At 41.6% G+C, this 22,273-nt stretch overlaps 1 protein-coding gene across 1 annotated transcript in view; it reads right to left on the bottom strand.

The window, feature by feature from the left end:
• The window catches only part of LOC126417142 (protein artichoke), a 116,485-nt gene extending 106,149 nt beyond the window's left edge, over positions 1-10,336 (bottom strand). Inside the window, exons 1-2 of the mRNA XM_050085038.1 lie at positions 10,318-10,336; positions 2,959-3,071 (exon numbers count right to left, since the gene is read on the bottom strand). Coding sequence (XP_049940995.1) covers positions 2,959-3,071; positions 10,318-10,336 — 132 coding nt within the window. The remainder of the gene's footprint in view (positions 1-2,958; positions 3,072-10,317) is intronic.
• Between the last annotated feature and the right edge of the window lie 11,937 nt (positions 10,337-22,273).

The raw sequence follows: 22,273 nt of genomic DNA, 5'->3' as shown, positions 1-22,273 counted from the left end.
TTACACGCTACAACAAGTAAAAATCAGTGATAGTGGTCAAGGTTCATGGCTGGACTTGAGAGCATCTATCTTTTGTGGTGACCTTCATTATCATCCTTTAAATTGACTGGCGTGTTGTTTTAGCGTCTCTGCTTAACTCAAATAGTTAAGCCTAGACTCGGCTAGCGTCGCTAATACGTCTCTACAACACTCCTACGGCCCAAATCATCAATAAGCTCTGTCGATCACGCTATTGCGTGCGACCAGCCACCTGATTTACGTCTTTCTATGACGGCTCAAAACTCATCTTTTCACACAACATCCTCATCGCACCGATTACGAATTATCCATGTTTGATGCGTCCCTATCGCCTTACAACAGAGTATACCACAGAGATGCATGTGTGACTGGCCACCGGATAGTCGTTTTGATCACCATACTCACACTATCAACACAATTGAGATTACAGGTGCGTCTCGAACACTACTGCGTCGGACAGACCACCTCATAATTATCACCCGAAACACCCACAATCACCATACGCCGATAACGCAACGGGTGGGTCCTGAACACTATCGCATCGGACGTCATACCCTGCACTCGTCTCAAGAAACGCAACATCCACCTACCACATCACAACACGCTCAACACAGCCCAAATCCATCCACCACAGAGCCAGATTTTATCCTGAAAGCTCTCCTGTCCAATAGCCTTGCCATAAAATTTTGTATAGGAAGTTATCTACATAAGATAACCCCTTCTATAATTAATCTAATACTTCTAAATATTGTTTGTGTCATAGCTGAAGCAAATTTTCTATACTAAGCGACCCAGTGGTCCCCATACAACAAAATTTAACATCAAACACATAATGTACACACAATCCATGCCAAAATAAGACAAGCACATGAAAATAGGAAAATAAATACACACAACATAAAACAAATAATCACAAAACACAAATAAAACAGTGCCTATACTAATACAAATAAACATCGCCAACAAATCACAAAAATCTAATCTAATTATACACTACTTTGTTCCCGGCCGCGTTCTTCCGCTGCCGAGTGTGCCGCCCTAGTCATTCTTGTCTGTTTTGCGCAGTTTGCATACGGCCAGGGTTCGCCGGACGTATTTTGATTATTTGTGTAGGTTCTGGATTACGGTCTTCACTCGCTCTCCAGTTCTGCACTGGTTGATCCCTTCCATTTTTATTGGTTGGTTTCCAGTTATTATTACCCTGGTTCCACCTACGTTCCTGTGGCGGATAATGTTTGTCCTCTATTATCGCGTCACTTCGGATTGTTTCTTCAAGTTGCATGCTTTGTGGGCTGCACCGCGGAACTTACCCGTAAGATGACAATGGTCTCTACGAGGAGTCTCAGCTTTTCTATCTAAGGCCAGCCCGCAAATATGACAATTAACAGCCTTTTCATACATCATTTTCCTTTGATTTGGTCATGGGAATATTGATGCTGTAGAGCTTGTGAACTTGCCATGAAAGTTTTCCAAGCTCAGTGAGAAGCCAAACCGCCGGATCGCCCCCTACATAAGACTGATAGCTATTAAGTTTACAATCACATGCGCATACTACTTGGAACGCAGTCGCATAAGGTAAGTGTTTTTGTGTGAAGGTTGTGTGTGAGGCTAAGGGGTTCCCTTCACAACGAGTAATAGGAGCCAGCAAGCATCAAAATCGGCGTACACAACAAAAGGACAACGCTGCTGGTGGTGAGCATTTTTAAATTTAATGAAGTTATTTTCCTCAGTGGGCATAACAACACGTACCGGGTCCATGCATGCACAATCTAATAGATGTATCGCTAATAACTCTTGAGATGAAAAATAATTCAAACACCTTATACAAATATGTTGTTTATGTTCATTTTTACTTAACTGGGAGGAAATGAGTCGGGACATGTCTTTGATCCAGACGTAGTGATAATTATCACGTTCGGAGAAGAGCAGCATGTTGACATGCAACTCTCGCTCACATGCAAATTTTGAGAAATGGAGGGGGTCTACTACTGTATGCTTGTTCTGCTCATCTGACTTGCTTTTCCTCTCCAGGCCACAAACGTGGACCGATATTGCGGTATTCTGAGCTTAAAACTTAGGTATGTCCTGGATTCTTAAAGGGAACTCTATTCCATCAAAGTTGTACTGCCTCTTAATATCTTTGACTTTGTAACTGCTGGGACGCTCGGGATGATGTTTGTAACTGTAATTGTAATTGTAATTTCTCTCGCAAGCCAGGACTGACCATGCAAAACACGCATTATCATACTTATTTTAAACATTAATGCACGCCTGCTTTTTCTCAATATCTATAGGGAGTTTAATATAACTGGACCCTCCATTCATTGGATCATAGACATGTATATGGATGTCGAGGTGTGATATACTGCTGAGCGCTTTAGCGGATCCACGTACTTCCATCTCGGAAAATCGGGCCATAATAGCGCTCAAGGTGGATTCTCGGTACAACTCAGCAATCGATGGGCTCCGAGAAATAACACCATTTTCACCCCATATATAATGCAGAGTAGCCGTCTCCGCGTCACCTTGATGTTTAGGGGGGTGACTCAGTTCACTGCATAATACCGCACTGCATTTAAAGGCGTTAAATTCCGGATCTTCTAAGAGTTTGAGGAGCTCGGTCTCCAAGACGGGGAGGCACGCCTCCAAAAACCTTACAGGATCGCGATACCTCCCGCATGGATTCTCAATTCTGGTGAAAGAGATTCGCCCCTCAAACGCTCTAGCAACTGCTGAGTGTTCTAAGGGAGTCATTACGCCGTTATTCTGATCGAATTCGTTATCGATAGGACGGGGGAGAGAACTACCGTTAGCCATAAGGAAATTACTATTATTACTGTTGCTACAACTAGGAGTCCACCCGATAGATGAATGGACTGGTGATGGGTGATCGTAATCATCATCATTTGCGGGGAGAGGCATACGTCTCGAAAGGCATACCTTGCGTGGGCGGCGAGCTGCTGTTTCTAGAGGAGGAGGGGGTGACAGCCGGTTTGAAGGGCCAGGCTGTGGCGACGGCGGACGGGCTGCGCAGCCAAACGGTTGCGACAGCGCTGTGGGAGGAGCAACAGTAATAATAGTAATTTCCTTATGGCTAACGGTAGTTCTCTCCCCCGTCCTATCGATAACGAATTCGATCAGAATAACGGCGTAATGACTCCCTTAGAACACTCAGCAGTTGCTAGAGCGTTTGAGGGGCGAATCTCTTTCACCAGAATTGAGAATCCATGCGGGAGGTATCGCGATCCTGTAAGGTTTTTGGAGGCGTGCCTCCCCGTCTTGGAGACCGAGCTCCTCAAACTCTTAGAAGATCCGGAATTTAACGCCTTTAAATGCAGTGCGGTATTATGCAGTGAACTGAGTCACCCCCCTAAACATCAAGGTGACGCGGAGACGGCTACTCTGCATTATATATGGGGTGAAAATGGTGTTATTTCTCGGAGCCCATCGATTGCTGAGTTGTACCGAGAATCCACCTTGAGCGCTATTATGGCCCGATTTTCCGAGATGGAAGTACGTGGATCCGCTAAAGCGCTCAGCAGTATATCACACCTCGACATCCATATACATGTCTATGATCCAATGAATGGAGGGTCCAGTTATATTAAACTCCCTATAGATATTGAGAAAAAGCAGGCGTGCATTAATGTTTAAAATAAGTATGATAATGCGTGTTTTGCATGGTCAGTCCTGGCTTGCGAGAGAAATTACAATTACAATTACAGTTACAAACATCATCCCGAGCGTCCCAGCAGTTACAAAGTCAAAGATATTAAGAGGCAGTACAACTTTGATGGAATAGAGTTCCCTTTAAGAATCCAGGACATACCTAAGTTTTAAGCTCAGAATACCGCAATATCGGTCCACGTTTGTGGCCTGGAGAGGAAAAGCAAGTCAGATGAGCAGAACAAGCATACAGTAGTAGACCCCCTCCATTTCTCAAAATTTGCATGTGAGCGAGAGTTGCATGTCAACATGCTGCTCTTCTCCGAACGTGATAATTATCACTACGTCTGGATCAAAGACATGTCCCGACTCATTTCCTCCCAGTTAAGTAAAAATGAACATAAACAACATATTTGTATAAGGTGTTTGAATTATTTTTCATCTCAAGAGTTATTAGCGATACATCTATTAGATTGTGCATGCATGGACCCGGTACGTGTTGTTATGCCCACTGAGGAAAATAACTTCATTAAATTTAAAAATGCTCACCACCAGCAGCGTTGTCCTTTTGTTGTGTACGCCGATTTTGATGCTTGCTGGCTCCTATTACTCGTTGTGAAGGGAACCCCTTAGCCTCACACACAACCTTCACACAAAAACACTTACCTTATGCGACTGCGTTCCAAGTAGTATGCGCATGTGATTGTAAACTTAATAGCTATCAGTCTTATGTAGGGGGCGATCCGGCGGTTTGGCTTCTCACTGAGCTTGGAAAACTTTCATGGCAAGTTCACAAGCTCTACAGCATCAATATTCCCATGACCAAATCAAAGGAAAATGATGTATGAAAAGGCTGTTAATTGTCATATTTGCGGGCTGGCCTTAGATAGAAAAGCTGAGACTCCTCGTAGAGACCATTGTCATCTTACGGGTAAGTTCCGCGGTGCAGCCCACAAAGCATGCAACTTGAAGAAACAATCCGAAGTGACGCGATAATAGAGGACAAACATTATCCGCCACAGGAACGTAGGTGGAACCAGGGTAATAATAACTGGAAACCAACCAATAAAAATGGAAGGGATCAACCAGTGCAGAACTGGAGAGCGAGTGAAGACCGTAATCCAGAACCTACACAAATAATCAAAATACGTCCGGCGAACCCTGGCCGTATGCAAACTGCGCAAAACAGACAAGAATGACTAGGGCGGCACACTCGGCAGCGGAAGAACGCGGCCGGGAACAAAGTAGTGTATAATTAGATTAGATTTTTGTGATTTGTTGGCGATGTTTATTTGTATTAGTATAGGCACTGTTTTATTTGTGTTTTGTGATTATTTGTTTTATGTTGTGTGTATTTATTTTCCTATTTTCATGTGCTTGTCTTATTTTGGCATGGATTGTGTGTATATTATGTGTTTGATGTTAAATTTTGTTGTATGGGGACCACTGGGTCGCTTAGTATAGAAAATTTGCTTCAGCTATGACACAAACAATATTTAGAAGTATTAGATTAATTATAGAAGGGGTTATCTTATGTAGATAACTTCCTATACAAAATTTTATGGCAAGGCTATTGGACAGGAGAGCTTTCAGGATAAAATCTGGCTCTGTGGTGGATGGATTTGGGCTGTGTTGAGCGTGTTGTGATGTGGTAGGTGGATGTTGCGTTTCTTGAGACGAGTGCAGGGTATGACGTCCGATGCGATAGTGTTCAGGACCCACCCGTTGCGTTATCGGCGTATGGTGATTGTGGGTGTTTCGGGTGATAATTATGAGGTGGTCTGTCCGACGCAGTAGTGTTCGAGACGCACCTGTAATCTCAATTGTGTTGATAGTGTGAGTATGGTGATCAAAACGACTATCCGGTGGCCAGTCACACATGCATCTCTGTGGTATACTCTGTTGTAAGGCGATAGGGACGCATCAAACATGGATAATTCGTAATCGGTGCGATGAGGATGTTGTGTGAAAAGATGAGTTTTGAGCCGTCATAGAAAGACGTAAATCAGGTGGCTGGTCGCACGCAATAGCGTGATCGACAGAGCTTATTGATGATTTGGGCCGTAGGAGTGTTGTAGAGACGTATTAGCGACGCTAGCCGAGTCTAGGCTTAACTATTTGAGTTAAGCAGAGACGCTAAAACAACACGCCAGTCAATTTAAAGGATGATAATGAAGGTCACCACAAAAGATAGATGCTCTCAAGTCCAGCCATGAACCTTGACCACTATCACTGATTTTTACTTGTTGTAGCGTGTAAAACTAACTCTTGTTTTGTTCAACAGATAAACATGACGTTGAATTGAGCCTGCCGTTACAGACAGAAGCAGACTAGGAGCGGAAGACCAATGCCATAATCAGTCAAACTAGCGTCGTCTTCAGAATTAGACTAACTGTTCTAAAACATATTAATCTTTAACACCATCAGTGGTTGAATTCGTTGTGTGGTGAGCAGATCGAGCGTCTTCATCACACAAGTTGCTGAGTGGGACGGAGAGCACGTAAGAATGGCGTCATCAGCTGAGCTGTATGGGAGCCAAACGAAATCAAATTGAATGATGGATGAGTCTGCGAAACGTAATCCGAGTGGTCCTATACTTTCGGTTCCTCTGAGAAGGTAAATATGCGGTTAATTTCTTCGTTGATTACAACACCGAACAGTTGGTGAAGAGAGTCTTATTGCACTCCAAGTAATAGTATTACAGGGAGGGAGATATTGCTGCTGTCATGGAGATCAGCCAGTGGCATCAAAGTTATAGTGTAAATTGAGGATATATGGATAGGTACGAGGCTGGACATTACTGAAATAGACTGAACAAGGCTGTTGGCAGTTTAAGTACAATACATTCTATCTCTGTATTGACATCTTTGGCCGCAACGGTGACAGTGTATTATTTACTCACTGTGGATGCTATGATGAATTTAGCAACTGTAGAGGCAACACACTGCGTATTTCTAAAGCATCAAACACACATGCACCTCTGTGGTATACTCTGTTGTAAGGGACTCGTCTTGTAGAAGATGGTGGATACTAGGAGAGAGTTTATATACGAGGATTGGAAATTTAACAGTGGAAAAACTATTTACTTACAGCTCGTACAAAATAAATATGTCTTTCAAAGTTTTATTGACCTTCAAAGTAGTCTCCAGCATAGTGTATAACCCTTGCCAGTGATGCTCTTAGCAGTGTCACATGTGTCGACAGTTCGAGTGGCGCGGTCTGTTAATCGATGAGTTGCAGCAGTCGTCAAGCAAATGCCGTGAAGTGTTTCCTTCAGTCAGAAATCGAGTTGAACTCACGAGGACTTACGTCAGGGGACCGCAGTAGGTGGTACAGCACTCAGCAGTCCCATCAGTCAAACAAATCAGTAACAGTTTGCACTCTACGTGCTTGAGCATTGTTCTGCAAAATGATGGTCAGGTCCCGCAGAAAGTGTCATCACTTCTGTCTCTAAGCTGCTCGTAGGTTGTGTTCCAAAATATGTAGTGCTTTTAGTCGATATTTATTATTTCACAGAGAAATATTACATCGTCGTCATCGTCATCATTATCATCTTTTCCATACCCCTCCTCCGGAAGTAAGTACCATCTTGGCAGTGATGGTAGTGGTGACGGCGATGCGGAGCTATCGGGGATAGCTTCTGAAACAAAAATCAATAAATAAATAAATAACATCAAAACAAAATGAAATTAGTTTTGTGCATCACATAGACAAAGAATCAGTTATGCACCGAATTTTCTGTGTGTTAGCATACCCTGTCATAGATACCTGGCTATTTCGAGTCAGACAGTATCGCTTTTGTAATGAATCGCTTTTGTAATGAACCTCGCTTGTAGTTACCGGTACTCATAACTGCGACGAGCACTAAACAATACTACTTGTAAGCCGTATATTTAGGAATGAAGTACCATCGACATTAATGGAAAACGAAGATGATGTATAATTTGACCGATATTTCATGGCTGTAAGCTGTAGGGAATAGAATAATCGAATCAAGCACGTTTAATAGATTGAATCGAGGCCTCGTAAGCCATTAGCCGGCTGCCGAAATATTAATGCGTGAAGCACGTAACTGCCACCGTCACAACTTAGCAAAAGATTTGGCAGGGAGCCGAGAACTTTCAGGCCGTGTGTAAAATCGGTAAGCGAGTCTAAGGATTCCAATCAGTTCCTTGTTGACCAGTCTGGCGCGGCAGTTGAAGATAGCAAAAGCCGAACCTAAGTTTAAAATTTCACGTTTAAGACATCGTTCAAGCATGAAAACCGTACAAACATGCAGTCTCTTGACCTTCGGACGGACCCCCGTATGGAAGATGTGTAACTGACATAAGGAAGTACCGTCAAGATTTGAAAAACAGACAAATCATCTGGCCCGGATGGCATTCCTGTTAGATTTTAGAAGGAGTACTCCAGGGAATTGGTCCATCACCCCGCCTCTCTCTCTCTCCCTCTCTCTTTCTTTCTCGTCCAACACGAAGATCGAAACGAATGGTATAAAGGAAAGAAAGAAAGCGCGGGTCACTCCAGTATACAAGAAAGATGAAGGAACAGACCGCAAAATTACAGATCAATATCCCTAACTTCGGACTGCTCCCGAATCTTTGTACGTATTCTCAGTTCGAATATAATAAACATTCTTGAGGCTAAGCTGTTTATGTTGATGAATCAGCCTGATTTTAGAAAGCATCATTCGTTCAAAACTCAGCATGCCTTTATTTCACATGATATATCTAGAACTATAAAGGAAGGTAACAGGTGGATTACATATTCTAGATTTCAGGAAGGTATATGACACGATCTCCCATCGCAGCCCGTTAACGAAGGCACGAGCATATTTAACAGGCTCAGAGATAAGAGAGTGGCTCTATCCAATATGCAGCCCAGTGCAATTGGATAGCTGCTGTTCTCTTTATACTTAAATGATTTGGCGGGTCAGTAGTCTGCCGACGATGCAGCGGTCTACGATAAGTCATCAAAGCTGAGTGACTGTAGGAGGACACAAGACGATTTAGACAAAATTTCCATTTGGTGTGATGAATGGTCGCTAGCCTTAAATGCGGAAAAAATGCAAGTTAATGCTGATGAGTAGGAATAATAAACCAGTAACTTTCAGGTGAAGTATTACTATCGTCCTGCTTACTTCACTGGTGGGGTTGATCCGTTCCAGGTCATGTTGAAGAATTTCGGCGAATGGCTTCTAGATTTGTTACCTGTAAGTGCCAGGGAGCTGCTTTCAGAACTCAAACAGAAGTCCTTGGAGGACGGTGTTCTTTCCTAGGAACTGTAAACACTAAATTTAGAGACCCTCATTTCAAGGTAACTACCAAACGACTCTACTGCAGCTAACATTAATTGCGCATAAGGACCACGAAGACCAAATACGAAAAAAGTAGACCTCATATGGAAGCGTCCAGACAGCAGTTCTACCATCACTCTATTTAAGATTAATTGTACATGGGGCCCATTGAACTTAAAGAATTCGAAACATGCAATGCCGTAGACGTATACAAAGAAAAAAAAACTCTGATAATAACTTCTCTGTAATGCAGTAGAAACACGCATACATGAAAAGCAGGAAATACACCCGTCTCAAAGTTAGCTAATATCGACTCTGGCAGCTTGTAGGTGTAGGGTAGAGTTTCGATGTTTCTGTCGCTGGTTTCGAGTGGTTCTGCGAATTTTTTTCTTGGCAGGATAACACCAGTTGTATGGTATCGTCAGTTTCCGCGGCGTATTGCGATTTTATGCCGTCCTTCTGTAGTGCTTTGCATATAGTTGTGTAATTAGGACCTATCTTTGTGATTAATTACGCAATTAGGATCGATCTTTGCGTCAGTTTCTCGACCAAAATAAATAAAGTACACTAACCTAACCTTCCTCTCCCGCATCTAGACAGGTTTCATGTGTTGGGGGTGCACTTGAGCATTCCGTCCAGGAGCACCAGGGTTCGAGTCCCAGAAAGGGCTCCGGCATTTTTAATTTCCAATCAATTCCATGTGTGTCTGGTGGTTTAATTGTGTTAGGTGGGAGCACTTGGCCTTTCCACCCAGGAGGAGCAGGAGTCGAGTTCCAGAAAGGGTTTCTCTCTCTATGTCACAACCCCGCGCCGGTAATAACGACTAGAGAGTCAACACTTGCCGGATACACTGCGTGCGACCTTGTTGCTGTCTACTAACGATGCTTAGAAAAGGACTCTCTCTATGTCGCAACCCGCTACGGTAATAACGACTAGAGAGGCAACACGTACCGGATACATTCGGTATTTTGGAATGGTGCCGGCCGTGTCCCAATACTGTTACTTCATAAAATTAAGATACGAGACTTCACGGTGTTTAGAACCGAGTGTTGTAATAGATCAGGGGAACGCCACAACAAGTTTGAATGTTAACGGTTAAGTCCTGTCATTGCTGCCGTAAATAAGATCTCCTGCACAAAAAGGAATGGCCCAATTTCGTACTGACGTCGATATTACTATAAATTGAGAACGATCTTAGCCTCAGTCATAAATGGAATGAGAATTGATTGTGGTCTGTTAAAAAAATTAGCGTTAGTTAATTATTACCGCAATATGTCTTAAGGAAGGGATACTGAATAAAATGCGGAAAAATGTCATGAGTAAGGAGCTACACTCACCATCACGGAACGACAGCATCGCTACCGTTACAAAGAAACGACTGTAAAAGAGTTTTGTGGAAGGGCAGTGTCATTTGGTGCAGACCAATGGACACTTAATAAAGAAAGTGAACGAATGCCTCAACAGAATAGAAATGATGCACTGGAGAAGATTCTGCAAGACAGTGATATCGAATGCAGCTAGATAAGAAGACAGGGTAATGACGCAAAGAGATTCATTTTCTATATTGGTAAGATAATGAACAATTGCAGCATGAAACAGAACTATATCGACAAATTTCAGTCGTTGTTTAGGAATAATTTCTAAAATGGTATAAGGGACACTCGGTGTTCAGTGACTCTAAACGAGTAATAGTCTATAACCTGTGTATTTGCTACCTTAGTCTCTTTAAAAATACCTACACAAAAATACGCAAATCTGTAATACGTAATCAAGAAAATGTGCAGCATGAAACATAGAGTAATACAAAACCTCTCAGATGTAACAGTACGACGGGTCGGTAACTGTGGTCATTGTAGCAGCGTTCTACCGTTCTTCCTTTGTATTCTGTGAACCACTTACCGAGACGCATATCGGTCAACTCTTCAGGAAACTGATCCATTCTACCGTGTATCACTGTTAAGGTGCAATAACATCGAAAAGAATTAAAAATAGTCAAATCTGTACTAGCATATAAAGACGAGTCACTGTTCAACGTTGTTACCAAAAGTCTTGAAAAGTACTACCTCGATTAATTTCATATTTTTACACGATACTCTAATGAGCGTTAGGACAGATTTAGGCTACAAACTTTTCGATACATGTAATATATAAATATATACTTACTATATAAACGGGCCACGTTCTTGGGAAACAACTTGAGAAGTTATCATGAATTATTTCTAATGTTGGCGCTGTACTCTGATAACCCTTCGGACCGACATAGGCTACAGTTTTTTAATATGTTTAGTACACAAATACTAATTTAAAATCTATACTGCTACACAAAGAGAAGTCGACGATTAACGTTGGAACCAAGAATCACGAAAAGTTCTTAACCGACTTACTTAAATTTTTTCACAATATTCTAATAAACTTTCGAATAGCTACATATTTTAATATATAGAGTATATAAATACGTATATGTATACCATATAAAGGGGAAACTTTGCTATCTAAAGTCTCGTAAAAATTATTCAAAGATTTACTCCATGTTTTTGCTCGATACTCTAACAAAGATTCGTATGTACAAGGAAAACGTTGTTAGCAAAGGTCTCGAAAATTCCTTGACCTACATTGAAAGGTGGCTACACTGAGCCACAGCGCCAGAGATTGCGCCAAAGAGTTTTATTCCGCCGCCTCCACTGGCAGTGCTTGTCGAGAACTCGTAGTAGGCAGTGCTTGCTGAGATGTCGTAGTGAAAAGTGCTTGCTGAGATGTCGTAGTGGAGAGTGCTTGTTCCATGTTTTATGCAGTTGTTTGATGGGATAGACAGCAGATGTTGTTCTAATGGAGATATTGTAATGATCAGAGTGCTTTTCGTCAATATATATGAAGGTAACAACATCCTCTGTTATTTTTTCATTATTTTAATGTCGTAAATAATGCGTCATTACAGGTTCAGTCAACAAAGCATCTGGCTTGTGTTCTTGTATTAGAGTGTAATTCTGGTTTTCTTGCGCAATTATAGTATTTCTATTTTCTTTTAATTACTTCAGTATAAATGGTATTTAAAATTTCTTGTCTTGTTGAAGAAGAACCGTGCCAGATGTGTACGTTGAATCACACTCCCACACACAGAACAATTACACTTGTGTTTTGGTTTCGTAGGTTTTATAGTTGCTGGGGACTTAATTAATTAATTGTGTTAACGGAAATTTTCATTTCATTCTTTGTTGTTCTATGCAGTCAGATTGCGTACAAAAACTAGTCAGGGCCGACCGTTTACGAGACTTCGTAATCGGACATCTACAGCGCTAAAATTTTAAAAATTATTTTCATTTTATATAATTAAGCCCCCATGCAACTTGCATCGAATTTTTAAACGACACTAATAAACATTCAGACGGACATCGGCCATATAGTGAACGTTAATAAAACCGATAAACTGCGTGGACGGTTTCCTCACAGGAAATGGAGGAGAAAAAGTCCTATGAACATGGGTCTGCAACTGGATCGTTTCCACGTTAGATGGCGCTTACGAATAAAGTTCCTTATGGTTAGAAACTACTGCGCAACCTAAATCGTCCAAAACTTCATTATCTTACCTGTCTGCAGCAGCAGGAGAGATGTCTGATACCATGTATACCTATGATCCCAACCAATTTAGCCATTTATTTTAAGCGACTGCAGCTTCCAATCGAGTTTTATTTGGATGTAACAATAAACGCAGCTCAAGGTCAGCGAGCTGGAAAAGAGGAGATGGACAGAGAGGGGAGGGGGAAGAAATGGACGTAGAGAGAGGGAAAAAGGAGATGGACAGAGAGAGGAAGGAGGATGAGATGAAGAGAGGGGAGAGGAGATAGTAGATCAGGACGTATATCCCATTCCCGTACATATATAGCAATTCACTAGTATTACATAAAATAGAGAATGGATGTACTATGGTTCCTAAAAAACTTCAAATCCATGTTTGTGTCAACTAACAATGCGTACTGGTATTTATTTCACCATACGTGTTTCGTTTCGTTGATTTAAAATGTCTTTAGTAATCTGCGAAACACATATAGTAAAATAAACATATTTAATAGCTGCATAGACGGAACTGAAGTGAATTACCTAATTTTACAGAAACTACTGGACCATGCACACAAGGGAGGTGTTAAGTTTATATTAAGAACTATAAATTTTCGTACGTGCCAGAAAATACTGTAATATGTTTCCAAACAACAAAACTAAAGGCAACTATGCGACTTCATTAGTAAAAGAATTTCCTTATTATAATTCGTTTTTAAGTAACAAAATAAATACCTGCGTATTTCCTGAGATTTTGCTTGATAAAGAATAGGTGTATATCAACATATGAAGTACATTAACGCTATATCTGTACTGCAAGTTAAATTACAACCTGTGTAACGCGAGTATAATAGCACCTTTGTTAAAGTTGAATAGCTTATAATTTTACAAACATGTTTGACTCTATAATAAACGATGATCTGCGGAAGTCTAAGAAATTTTATTGTTTAATGCTCTATATTCAAATGAGAGGCAATTTCGTTGAGTACATGTCACATAAAATGCAACAGTAGTCAGATTGTGAAGCAAATTTCTCGACAGAACTTCACCACCTACTCTCACTAACACACACAACAACAGCGACGACAGCAACAACAAACACTGCACCTGTGGTGCACGGAGTGATACGAAATAGTGATTAATTAATCTTAGTTTGGCTCTGAAGCTCTAATCCATGAGCATCCGAATTTGCATACGAAGTTACGGGAATTCAGGGTCCGCAGCTCGTGGTCGTGCGGTAGCGTTCTCGCTTCCCGCGCCCGGGTTCCCGGGTTCGATTCCCGGCGGGGTCAGGGATTTTCTCTGCCTCGTGGTGACTGGGTGTTGTGTTATGTGCTTAGGTTAGTTAGGTTCAAGTAGTTCTAAGTTCTATGGGACTGACGACCATAGATCTTAAGTCCCATAGTGCTGAGAGCCATATGAACCATTTTTTGGAATTCAGGAACACCTGTTCCGCAAAGAACTACGAGCCCCAAAAAGTAATTGCTTCCGAGTACATTTTCTGATCACATGATTAAAATAGACACTGATTTAAAAACACTAAAATGCTGCCACAGGCTATACCAAACATCTGATATAGAAGAAACGTTTGACACACAGAATGCGATAACAGTTGGAAAAAACATTATAACATACAGAGCAATGGTACACAATTTAACAGTTTTAAAGAACTATACAAAACAAGCAATAGAAACAGACGAAATAATGAAAATACAAACACATTTACGCACACACAAAGGAGCGAGAGACAGAAAGTAAGTAAAGCTCAAATTAGTTGCCAAACCTATTAGAAAAACAGAAAAACCTCAACGAAGACCGAACACGGAACAGAAACAAACATTGAGATTTGTGAAGTTCAAAAGAGTGAAAATTGTCAGTATATTTTCTTCAAACATCTATCTTGTTTGTGGTGTTTATGACTGAAGACCACAACAACAACATTGGTGTATTTCCAGAACAGATGAGTATGAAGATGAAGATGGATCCTACAAAAATATCTGTGGGTAATCTCGAAATAATGACGCAAATTATATTTTATAACATTATTACGTTTACAGGTAAAATGATCAACTGGCCAGTCGGATTCATGATGACAGCAATTCGTGGAAGATGGTAAGTTATGCAATAATGTAAAGAAGGTCCGACAGAACCTAACGTTCTATAAAATAAAGTAATGACAGAACATGTTTGTGGCACTAATGTCAAAAGAGTTGAATCGGCAGTTTTACGAATGGAACGAGTCAAAAACTTCTTTTGTAGGGAAACACAAAAACTTTTTACCGTTCTGATCTTTTTATTTTTTCTTAACCAGACTGTTGCATGAGATTCTTTACATTACCCGCTGTCTCAGTAACGTGAAAATATTGGTTGTCCTGATGGATGAATCACGATGCTAAAATCCGTGGATATGTTCCTTCTTCAAAGTTATTATTAATTGGGCATTAAAACTTCTAGTACAACATCAGAAATAGTTACATTTTCACAAATATTCATAATACGTCTTATACAGGAAATAGCTATACTTTTCACATGTTTGAAAGCATTATCTATGATATTTACTGTCCTTCACTTTCTCCGTCCTCTGCAGTGTCTGTTGCTGGTATCGTCAAAGCTCCTCATGAAACGGTCTGTACTCATATGGGATGTATGTAACTATCTCGTGTGCATCCTGGAGCTTCTTGTCTTGTATTGGAATTTTTCTATTGTGCGTCATTTCTGCTGGAATGCAGGGCACACCTGAATTGATCTTTTGCAGCAAGAAAGTGTTTTTCACTACAACATCAATGAACACAGTTACGGTTAAAAACCTTTACGTAAGAAGTATTCTAGCTGTCTGCAATTGGAAATCGGAAATGAGGACCTTTCCTGGAACTCTGTGAATTTCTTGTGGAATTCAGGCCACCGCTTCTGGAAATCCAGTGTATTTTAAACAGAGATATGAGTAACATTGAATCCTCACTGAGGATGGAATCAAATCAGTTTATTGCTGCGATGTTGAAATTCTGCCTAGGCCTCTGATTTTCGTTTCGCCGTCCAAAAATTTAGTCTCAGTATTCATATTGTTTTTTTTTTCAACAACAACATGCAACATAATTCATGATGAAACGTAGGCCTACAACAAAAGCACGACATCACATTAGATACGTCAAACTAACAGGTTTTTAAGACATCTACAATAGCCACTATATCAATAACCATTATTTATTTACCCTTAATGAAGATGATCTAAACTCAGACGGACAACACTGATCACCAAACAGTACTCCGAAACACTGCAAAAACGAGGTTTTAAGCAACTGAACAGCAGATACGACCACCTGCGCTGAGGGTGAACGATCTCCAAACTAGGATGTGTTCCCTTCTTGAAACTAACGAATGTTTCCAAGTCCGATTAAGCCGGCGTACGAGAGGTTAACACATGTTGCATGAATGCGTCGTGCTATACCAAACATCGCTGTTGAAAGGGACTGAGGGTGCGAAGTGTGTTGCTTATCAAATTTTCAAGGCATTCTCAGACCTCTTCCAGTTTGACGTAAAGTTTACGAGGATAAAAATGAGATGTGCGTGTGTAAGGGAAGTGTGTATCTGTAAACCGGCATGAGTTCCAGCTCGCAAATGAGGCAAACGCTGTCTCGGCTGGGCCGTTTCAGCAGACGTGGCCTGCAGAGAGGAAGGACGGGCGCACAGTGGCATTGTAGCGCGGCTGGCGGGGCATAGGGCGTCACTAGGCGGAGACAATTGGCCGCTTGCGTCATCGGGTGCACGCCCCAGTCAGAGCTGCCACGCCTCCGTAACGTAATTAGCTGCCGGCATTGAGGACGCGGCAAACAGGCGCCCCTGTTGCCTCGTCTTTGCCGCTCCGAGGCCGGTGTCAAGTCGGCGCTGCGGGCGGCAGCCAGATTATGTGCAGACGAGCAATACACCCCGTGCAGCTTTGCGTGCTGTTCCAACGTCAATTATACGCCTGTGTGTGTGTGTGTGTGTGTGTGTGTTTGAGAGAGAGAGAGAGAGAGAGAGAGAGACAGAGATACAAAGGACAGGTAGTCAACATTAATCGTTACTGCATGCCACAGAGACAGAATTTTGGTCCTTTTCTAAACCTGATACTTGCTTACTATTTTTAGGCTGACTTGGTTCAAATGGCTCTGAGCACTATGGGACTTAACTGCTGTGGTCATCAGTCCCCTAGAACTTAGAACTACTGAAACCTAACTAACCTAAGGACATCACACACATCCATGCCCGAGGCAGGATTCGAGCCTGCGACCGTAGCGGTCGCGTCGTTCCAAACGGTAGCGCCTAGAACCGCTCGGCCACTCCGGCCGGCTTTAGGCTGACTTAAGACGGGGTGACTTAGATAACGTGTTACACACCCTTTCGTGTTTCTAAGATTTTGAAGTTCTCAAAAAAATAGATAGACATTGTCGGGATGGGAAAAGCCTACCGGTTGAAACCGACACCGGTATTGTAGTTCTAAATAACAGGTTTTTTGGGTATTTGTTTGGTCTCAGTTATAAGAAGTGTTTTTATTTTACTGATAACCGAGTGAAAAAACCGAAATATCTGTTACCCAATGCAGAACTGACAAAATTTTTCGTTTTTAAACACATCTTATTTTAAAAGGTAGTAATTTTTATTCGTGATTTGCATTGGTTTGGAATAATGCGCTACCAAGGAATATCTGAAAAGCGATATGTGCTGTGTTAATAACAATTCCTGCAGAAACAAGCGACGAAGACGAGGCTTAAATTTTTTTATAGGCCTGCCGAGACAATGATGTCCCTGTTGCCGTGCCTGGTGTCTTAAGCTACGTGTGTACCACTGATACGAAAGACTTATTACCCCCACCTGCTCTCTACTATAGATTCTTGCTGGCGTCGCCGGATATCCATTATACTGCTGAAAGGCACCAACCCTAGTCTGGAAGCATTTCTACGAAGTGACGTAGCAAGGAAGTACAATGCTTCATTTGCCTTAAAAGATTAATACCTGTTTGTCATTTCTAAGAATTAATAAGAGAGGAAGGATATTATGGTAACAGTTATAAATTAAAAACTTAACTGTTCATTCGTAGAATATAATCTGCTGCTTGTTCCTACGTAATATACCTTTATCTGCTTTTAGCCACTGAAAACGCACAAATTAACACGAAAAACAGAGTTTATGAACTTCAGGTTTCAAACTTTAGCACTAACGATTCATAATGCCCCAACAGTGTGAAAGGATTTTTGAGCAGAGTTTCAAAAGATATGAATCAATAGGAGAATACTTGTGGCAGTATTCAACCGCTTATCACTTATCGATAACAACGGTTAAGATTGGACGGACTAAGTTTTCTTTTATTTGCCTGTTTAATTTAATACTACCATTGTATGTCTTGAAAGTGATAAATATTTTTCAGTCTTTGTTCGATTTCTACGTCTGTTACGAGAAGGAACAGAAATAAGAAACCCGAAAATCTGTTATTTCACAAAACGGTTGTTTTGGGCGTTTTTAACAGTCAGGTTAAAGTAGCATGGAAGAAATGCGATACAATATAAATCCGGTTGTATCAGACATAACAAAATGTGGAGAGAGACCGGTAGTTTAGGCTGCATCATAATAAATAATGAAAACTGACTAGGGTGCAACTCTACGATAACAGAAGTAAAACCATTGTAGTGAACATTCGTCCGCAAACCAGACATTTACGACGTAATTATGAGTGTGCTTTTACAAGTGGATACTAATTTTCAGTGTAAAATGTGGTTCTAGTTACTGTAGTTGTATCTAAAATGTACACCTTTCATTAAATCCCCGTCTCATGTGGCTCAAATCTGACGTGAAGCCACGCACTGTTTGTGAGTCAAAACATCAGCAAGATGCAATTAATTTTTTGGCTGTAAAACGTGTTATTCTTTTCCTCTCACAGGCTGTAGCTCTGTGTGACTGCAAATTAGTTATCAGCTTATCACACTTTAATCTTAGTATGTCCTAGGACCAACAGTTTTCCGGCAAATATTCCCTTCTTTCATCTTTATTTCATTTAGTACTCCGATTCTTATTCCAGTACTTTGCTATACATAAACGCCATAATTTGAATACTAAACAGTGGACTCAAATATCTGTTTTAATAAGGTTGTGTAGCAGATCACTTTTAAAGTCAGTTGTAGCTTGGCTTGTAATTCGTGATCCTCATTTGATTGACCTCCTTCCTCAACGAGTCACTTAGATAATTGACTGTCTTCACTCTGTTAACTTTCCTATATTCGGTCGTAAGATGTTTCCATGAATGTGGTGTTTCTCTTCTGTTTCCTCAAAGATTACCTGTAGCGGCAACGAAGCTAATCAAATCACATCTTGCAGTCTGTGTGCAAGTATGAGTTACTTGCTGATGCTGTTCTTTCGCCCTTGGATTAAACTCTCTGGCACATACTTGATAAGAAAATGTGTTAATCAACTCCCTCTTCTGTCACTTCTGTCTTTATTTCTAAACTGTTAAATTCTTGACACACAGTCTTGCTAACGACTGAGGTCTGTTTGATGAACGACGTTGATAACTATCCGAAATATTCCAATCTCTTGCGGGCATGCATCCAGGGATAACCTCCTTCAGGGTGTACTGGTGACAGAAATAAAACCACTTGACACAAAACTGTGAAGTAAATGCGCTTGTGCCAGAGAAACACAAAACACCTCCTCCAAGACGTAGAAGTCGCGGCTTTTATTTGAGTTAAAGTTCATTTATCATGATATTTAATTTGATTTTAGCACTTGACTTTCGCGTCTGCACAATAAATAAAGCGAGTGGGAGCACCAAAAGAAAGAATGCACTTCGATTCTTAAAAAAAAAAAAAAAAAAAAAAAAAAAAAAAAAAAAAAAAAAATTTGAAAAACAAAAGCGTTTCTAATCACAATTAGAGATTGTAACAAATTCATAAAATATTTAATCTATTTCCGTTACTAAGAAACTGTTTTCTTTTTCTTTGCCTTTATTCCCTATTACCGCCCGGAGTGGCCTTGCGGTTCTAGGCGCTACAGTCTGGAACCGCGCGACCGCTACGGTCGCAGGTTCGCATCCTGCCTCGGGCATGGATGTGTGTGATGTCCTTAGGTTAGTTAGGTTTAAGTAGTTCTAAGTTCTAGGGGACTGATGACCTCAGCTGTTAAGTCCCATACTGCTCAGAGCCATTTGAACCATTTTGATTCCCTATTCGTGGCTCGGCATGTTAATTTATGCAGTTGGCAATGTTAGTGGTAAAGGATGATCGGATGACATTCCTGTTCCCACTTCCCTTCAAGACAGTTATTAAGTTGTATATAACATTTTAAACACGACGACGAAATAGATAGAAAATTCGTCATAAAATTCATGTTCAAGAACGTGGCTATACACTGATAAAGATTTATCTTTCAGATGGTAACTAGCAACAAATTATTTCGAACTTTTATTTGATTTCGCACCTTGACCGGTTTGAATGTTTTCGAGGTTGTTTTAATAAAATTTTCTGTTGAATCGTCGTACCACTGTCCATTTGCGATTCCGTACTTGTAGATGGCGACATATGACGTCGTGACATTAACGGACCACACACGAGAAAAAACGGATGAAGATAGATTTTTCAGGTCCGCAACGGACCAAAGCGTATCTTCAAAAAGAGTCATCATATAAATTCTTCCACTTGCTGGCACTCAGTTGTTATTAATTTACTATCAGATGCTGGTGCCTCATACGTCTCTCTTTGTCGTTTTGGAAGACATTTTGTGTAACGACCCCAGGATAAACCTTGACATAGAGCGGAGCAGAGTCCCATTCCCTCTGCCATATAGCGGTTGCCGATTAGCGTATCAGAAAACGTGGCCAGGGTGATGGCGCAACGGCAATCGATTGCAGCCCCCCGCCGGCTCTTCCCCGTTCCACAGCTGCAGGTGCAGCGGCGGAATGAGTGCGCTTTACGCGGGACTTGGCCATGTGTGCATTGCGGTGCGGCGAGGCAGTGTTACTGTAATCGCGGCTCTCTAGCAGCATGCAGATTCGTTGACAAACGTAGTGGTAAATACCTCGTCACAACAGGCACAATGTTCGAAACGTCACTGCAGATGAGGGCGCCGGCGTTTAGTTGCCAACTGCAGCATCAATAATTGGCACATGGAAAGGTGGCCACATTTTTTATTTATGTTAGTGACTGGAAAACCAGAATCGGACATCAAATGTTCTTTATTTGGATGCGTAGCTAGTTTAGGCTACCAATCTACCTATCTCCAGATCACAAATACACTACTGGCCATTAAAATTGCTACACCACGAAGATGACGTGTTACAGACGCGAAATTTAAACGACAGGAATACGTTGCTGTGATATGCAAATGATTAGCTTTTCAGAGCATTTACACAAAGTTGGCGCTGGTGGCGACATCTACAACGTGCTGACACGAGGAAATTTTCCAACCGATTTCTCATACACAAACAGCAGTTGAAAAGCGTTGCCTGGTGAAACGTTGTTGTGTTGCCTCGTGTAAAGAGGAGCAATGTGTACCATCACGTTTCCGACTTTGATAAAGGTCAGATTGTAGCCTATCGGGACTGCGATTTATCGTATCGCGACATTGCTGCTCGCGTTGGTCGAGATCCAATGATTGCTAGCAAAATATGGAATCGGTGGGTTCAGGAGGGTGATACGAAACGCCGTGATGGATCCCAACGGCCTCGTATCAGTAGCAATCGACATGACAGGCAACTTATCCGCATGGCTGTAACGGAACGTGCAACCACGTCTCGATCCTTGAGTCAACAGATGGGAACGTTTGTAAGACGACAACCACCTGCACGAACAGTTCGACGACGTTTGCAGTAGCATGGACTATCAGCTGGGAGACCATGGCTGCGGTTACTCTTGACGCTGCATCACAGACAGGAGTGCCTCCGATGGTGTACTCAACGACGAACCTGGGTGCACGAATGGCAAAACGTCATTTTTTCGGATGAATCCAGGTTCTGTTTACAGCATCCTGATGGTCGCATCCGTGTTTGGCGACATCGCGGTGAACGCACATTGGAAGCGTCTATTCGTCATCGCCATACTGGCGTATCACCCGGCATGATGGTATGGGGTGCCATTGGTTACACGTCTCTTGACAGCACTTTGAACAGTGGACGTTACATTTCAGATGTGTTACGACCCGTGGCTCTACACTTGATTCGAACCTTGCGAAACCCTACATTTCAGCAGGATAATGCACGACCGCATGTTGCAGGTCCTGTATAGAAAATGTTCGACTGCTGCCCTGGCCAGCACATTCTCCAGATCTCTCACCAACTGAAAACGTCTGGTCAATGGTGGCAGAGCAACTGACTCGTCACAATACGCCAGTCACTACTCTTGATGAACTGTGGTATCGTGTTGAAGCTGCATGGGCAGCTGTACCTGTACACGCCATCCAAGCTCTGTCTGACTCAATGCCCAGGTGTATCAAGGCCGTTATTGCGGCCAGTGGTGGTTGTTCTTGGTACTGATTTCTCTTGATCTATGCACCCAAATTGCGTGAAAATGTAATCACATGTCAGTTCTAGTGTAATATATTTGTCCAATGAATACCCGTTTATCATCTGCATTTCTTCTTGGTGCAGTAGTGTATTCTTGGTTAGTGTTAGTGCCATTACGACTTCACACATCGTTAAAATCTTTCTTAAAATTACAACGTCCCATGAGATAATTGAAATCAGCTTTCCATCGTTCGTGTGTAGTGTAACCAAGCGATTTC

This window comes from Schistocerca serialis, chromosome 8, assembly GCF_023864345.2.
Source record: "Schistocerca serialis cubense isolate TAMUIC-IGC-003099 chromosome 8, iqSchSeri2.2, whole genome shotgun sequence".
Lineage (NCBI taxonomy): Eukaryota > Metazoa > Arthropoda > Insecta > Orthoptera > Acrididae > Schistocerca > Schistocerca serialis.
This window is presented reverse-complemented; position numbering and strand designations above follow the sequence as displayed.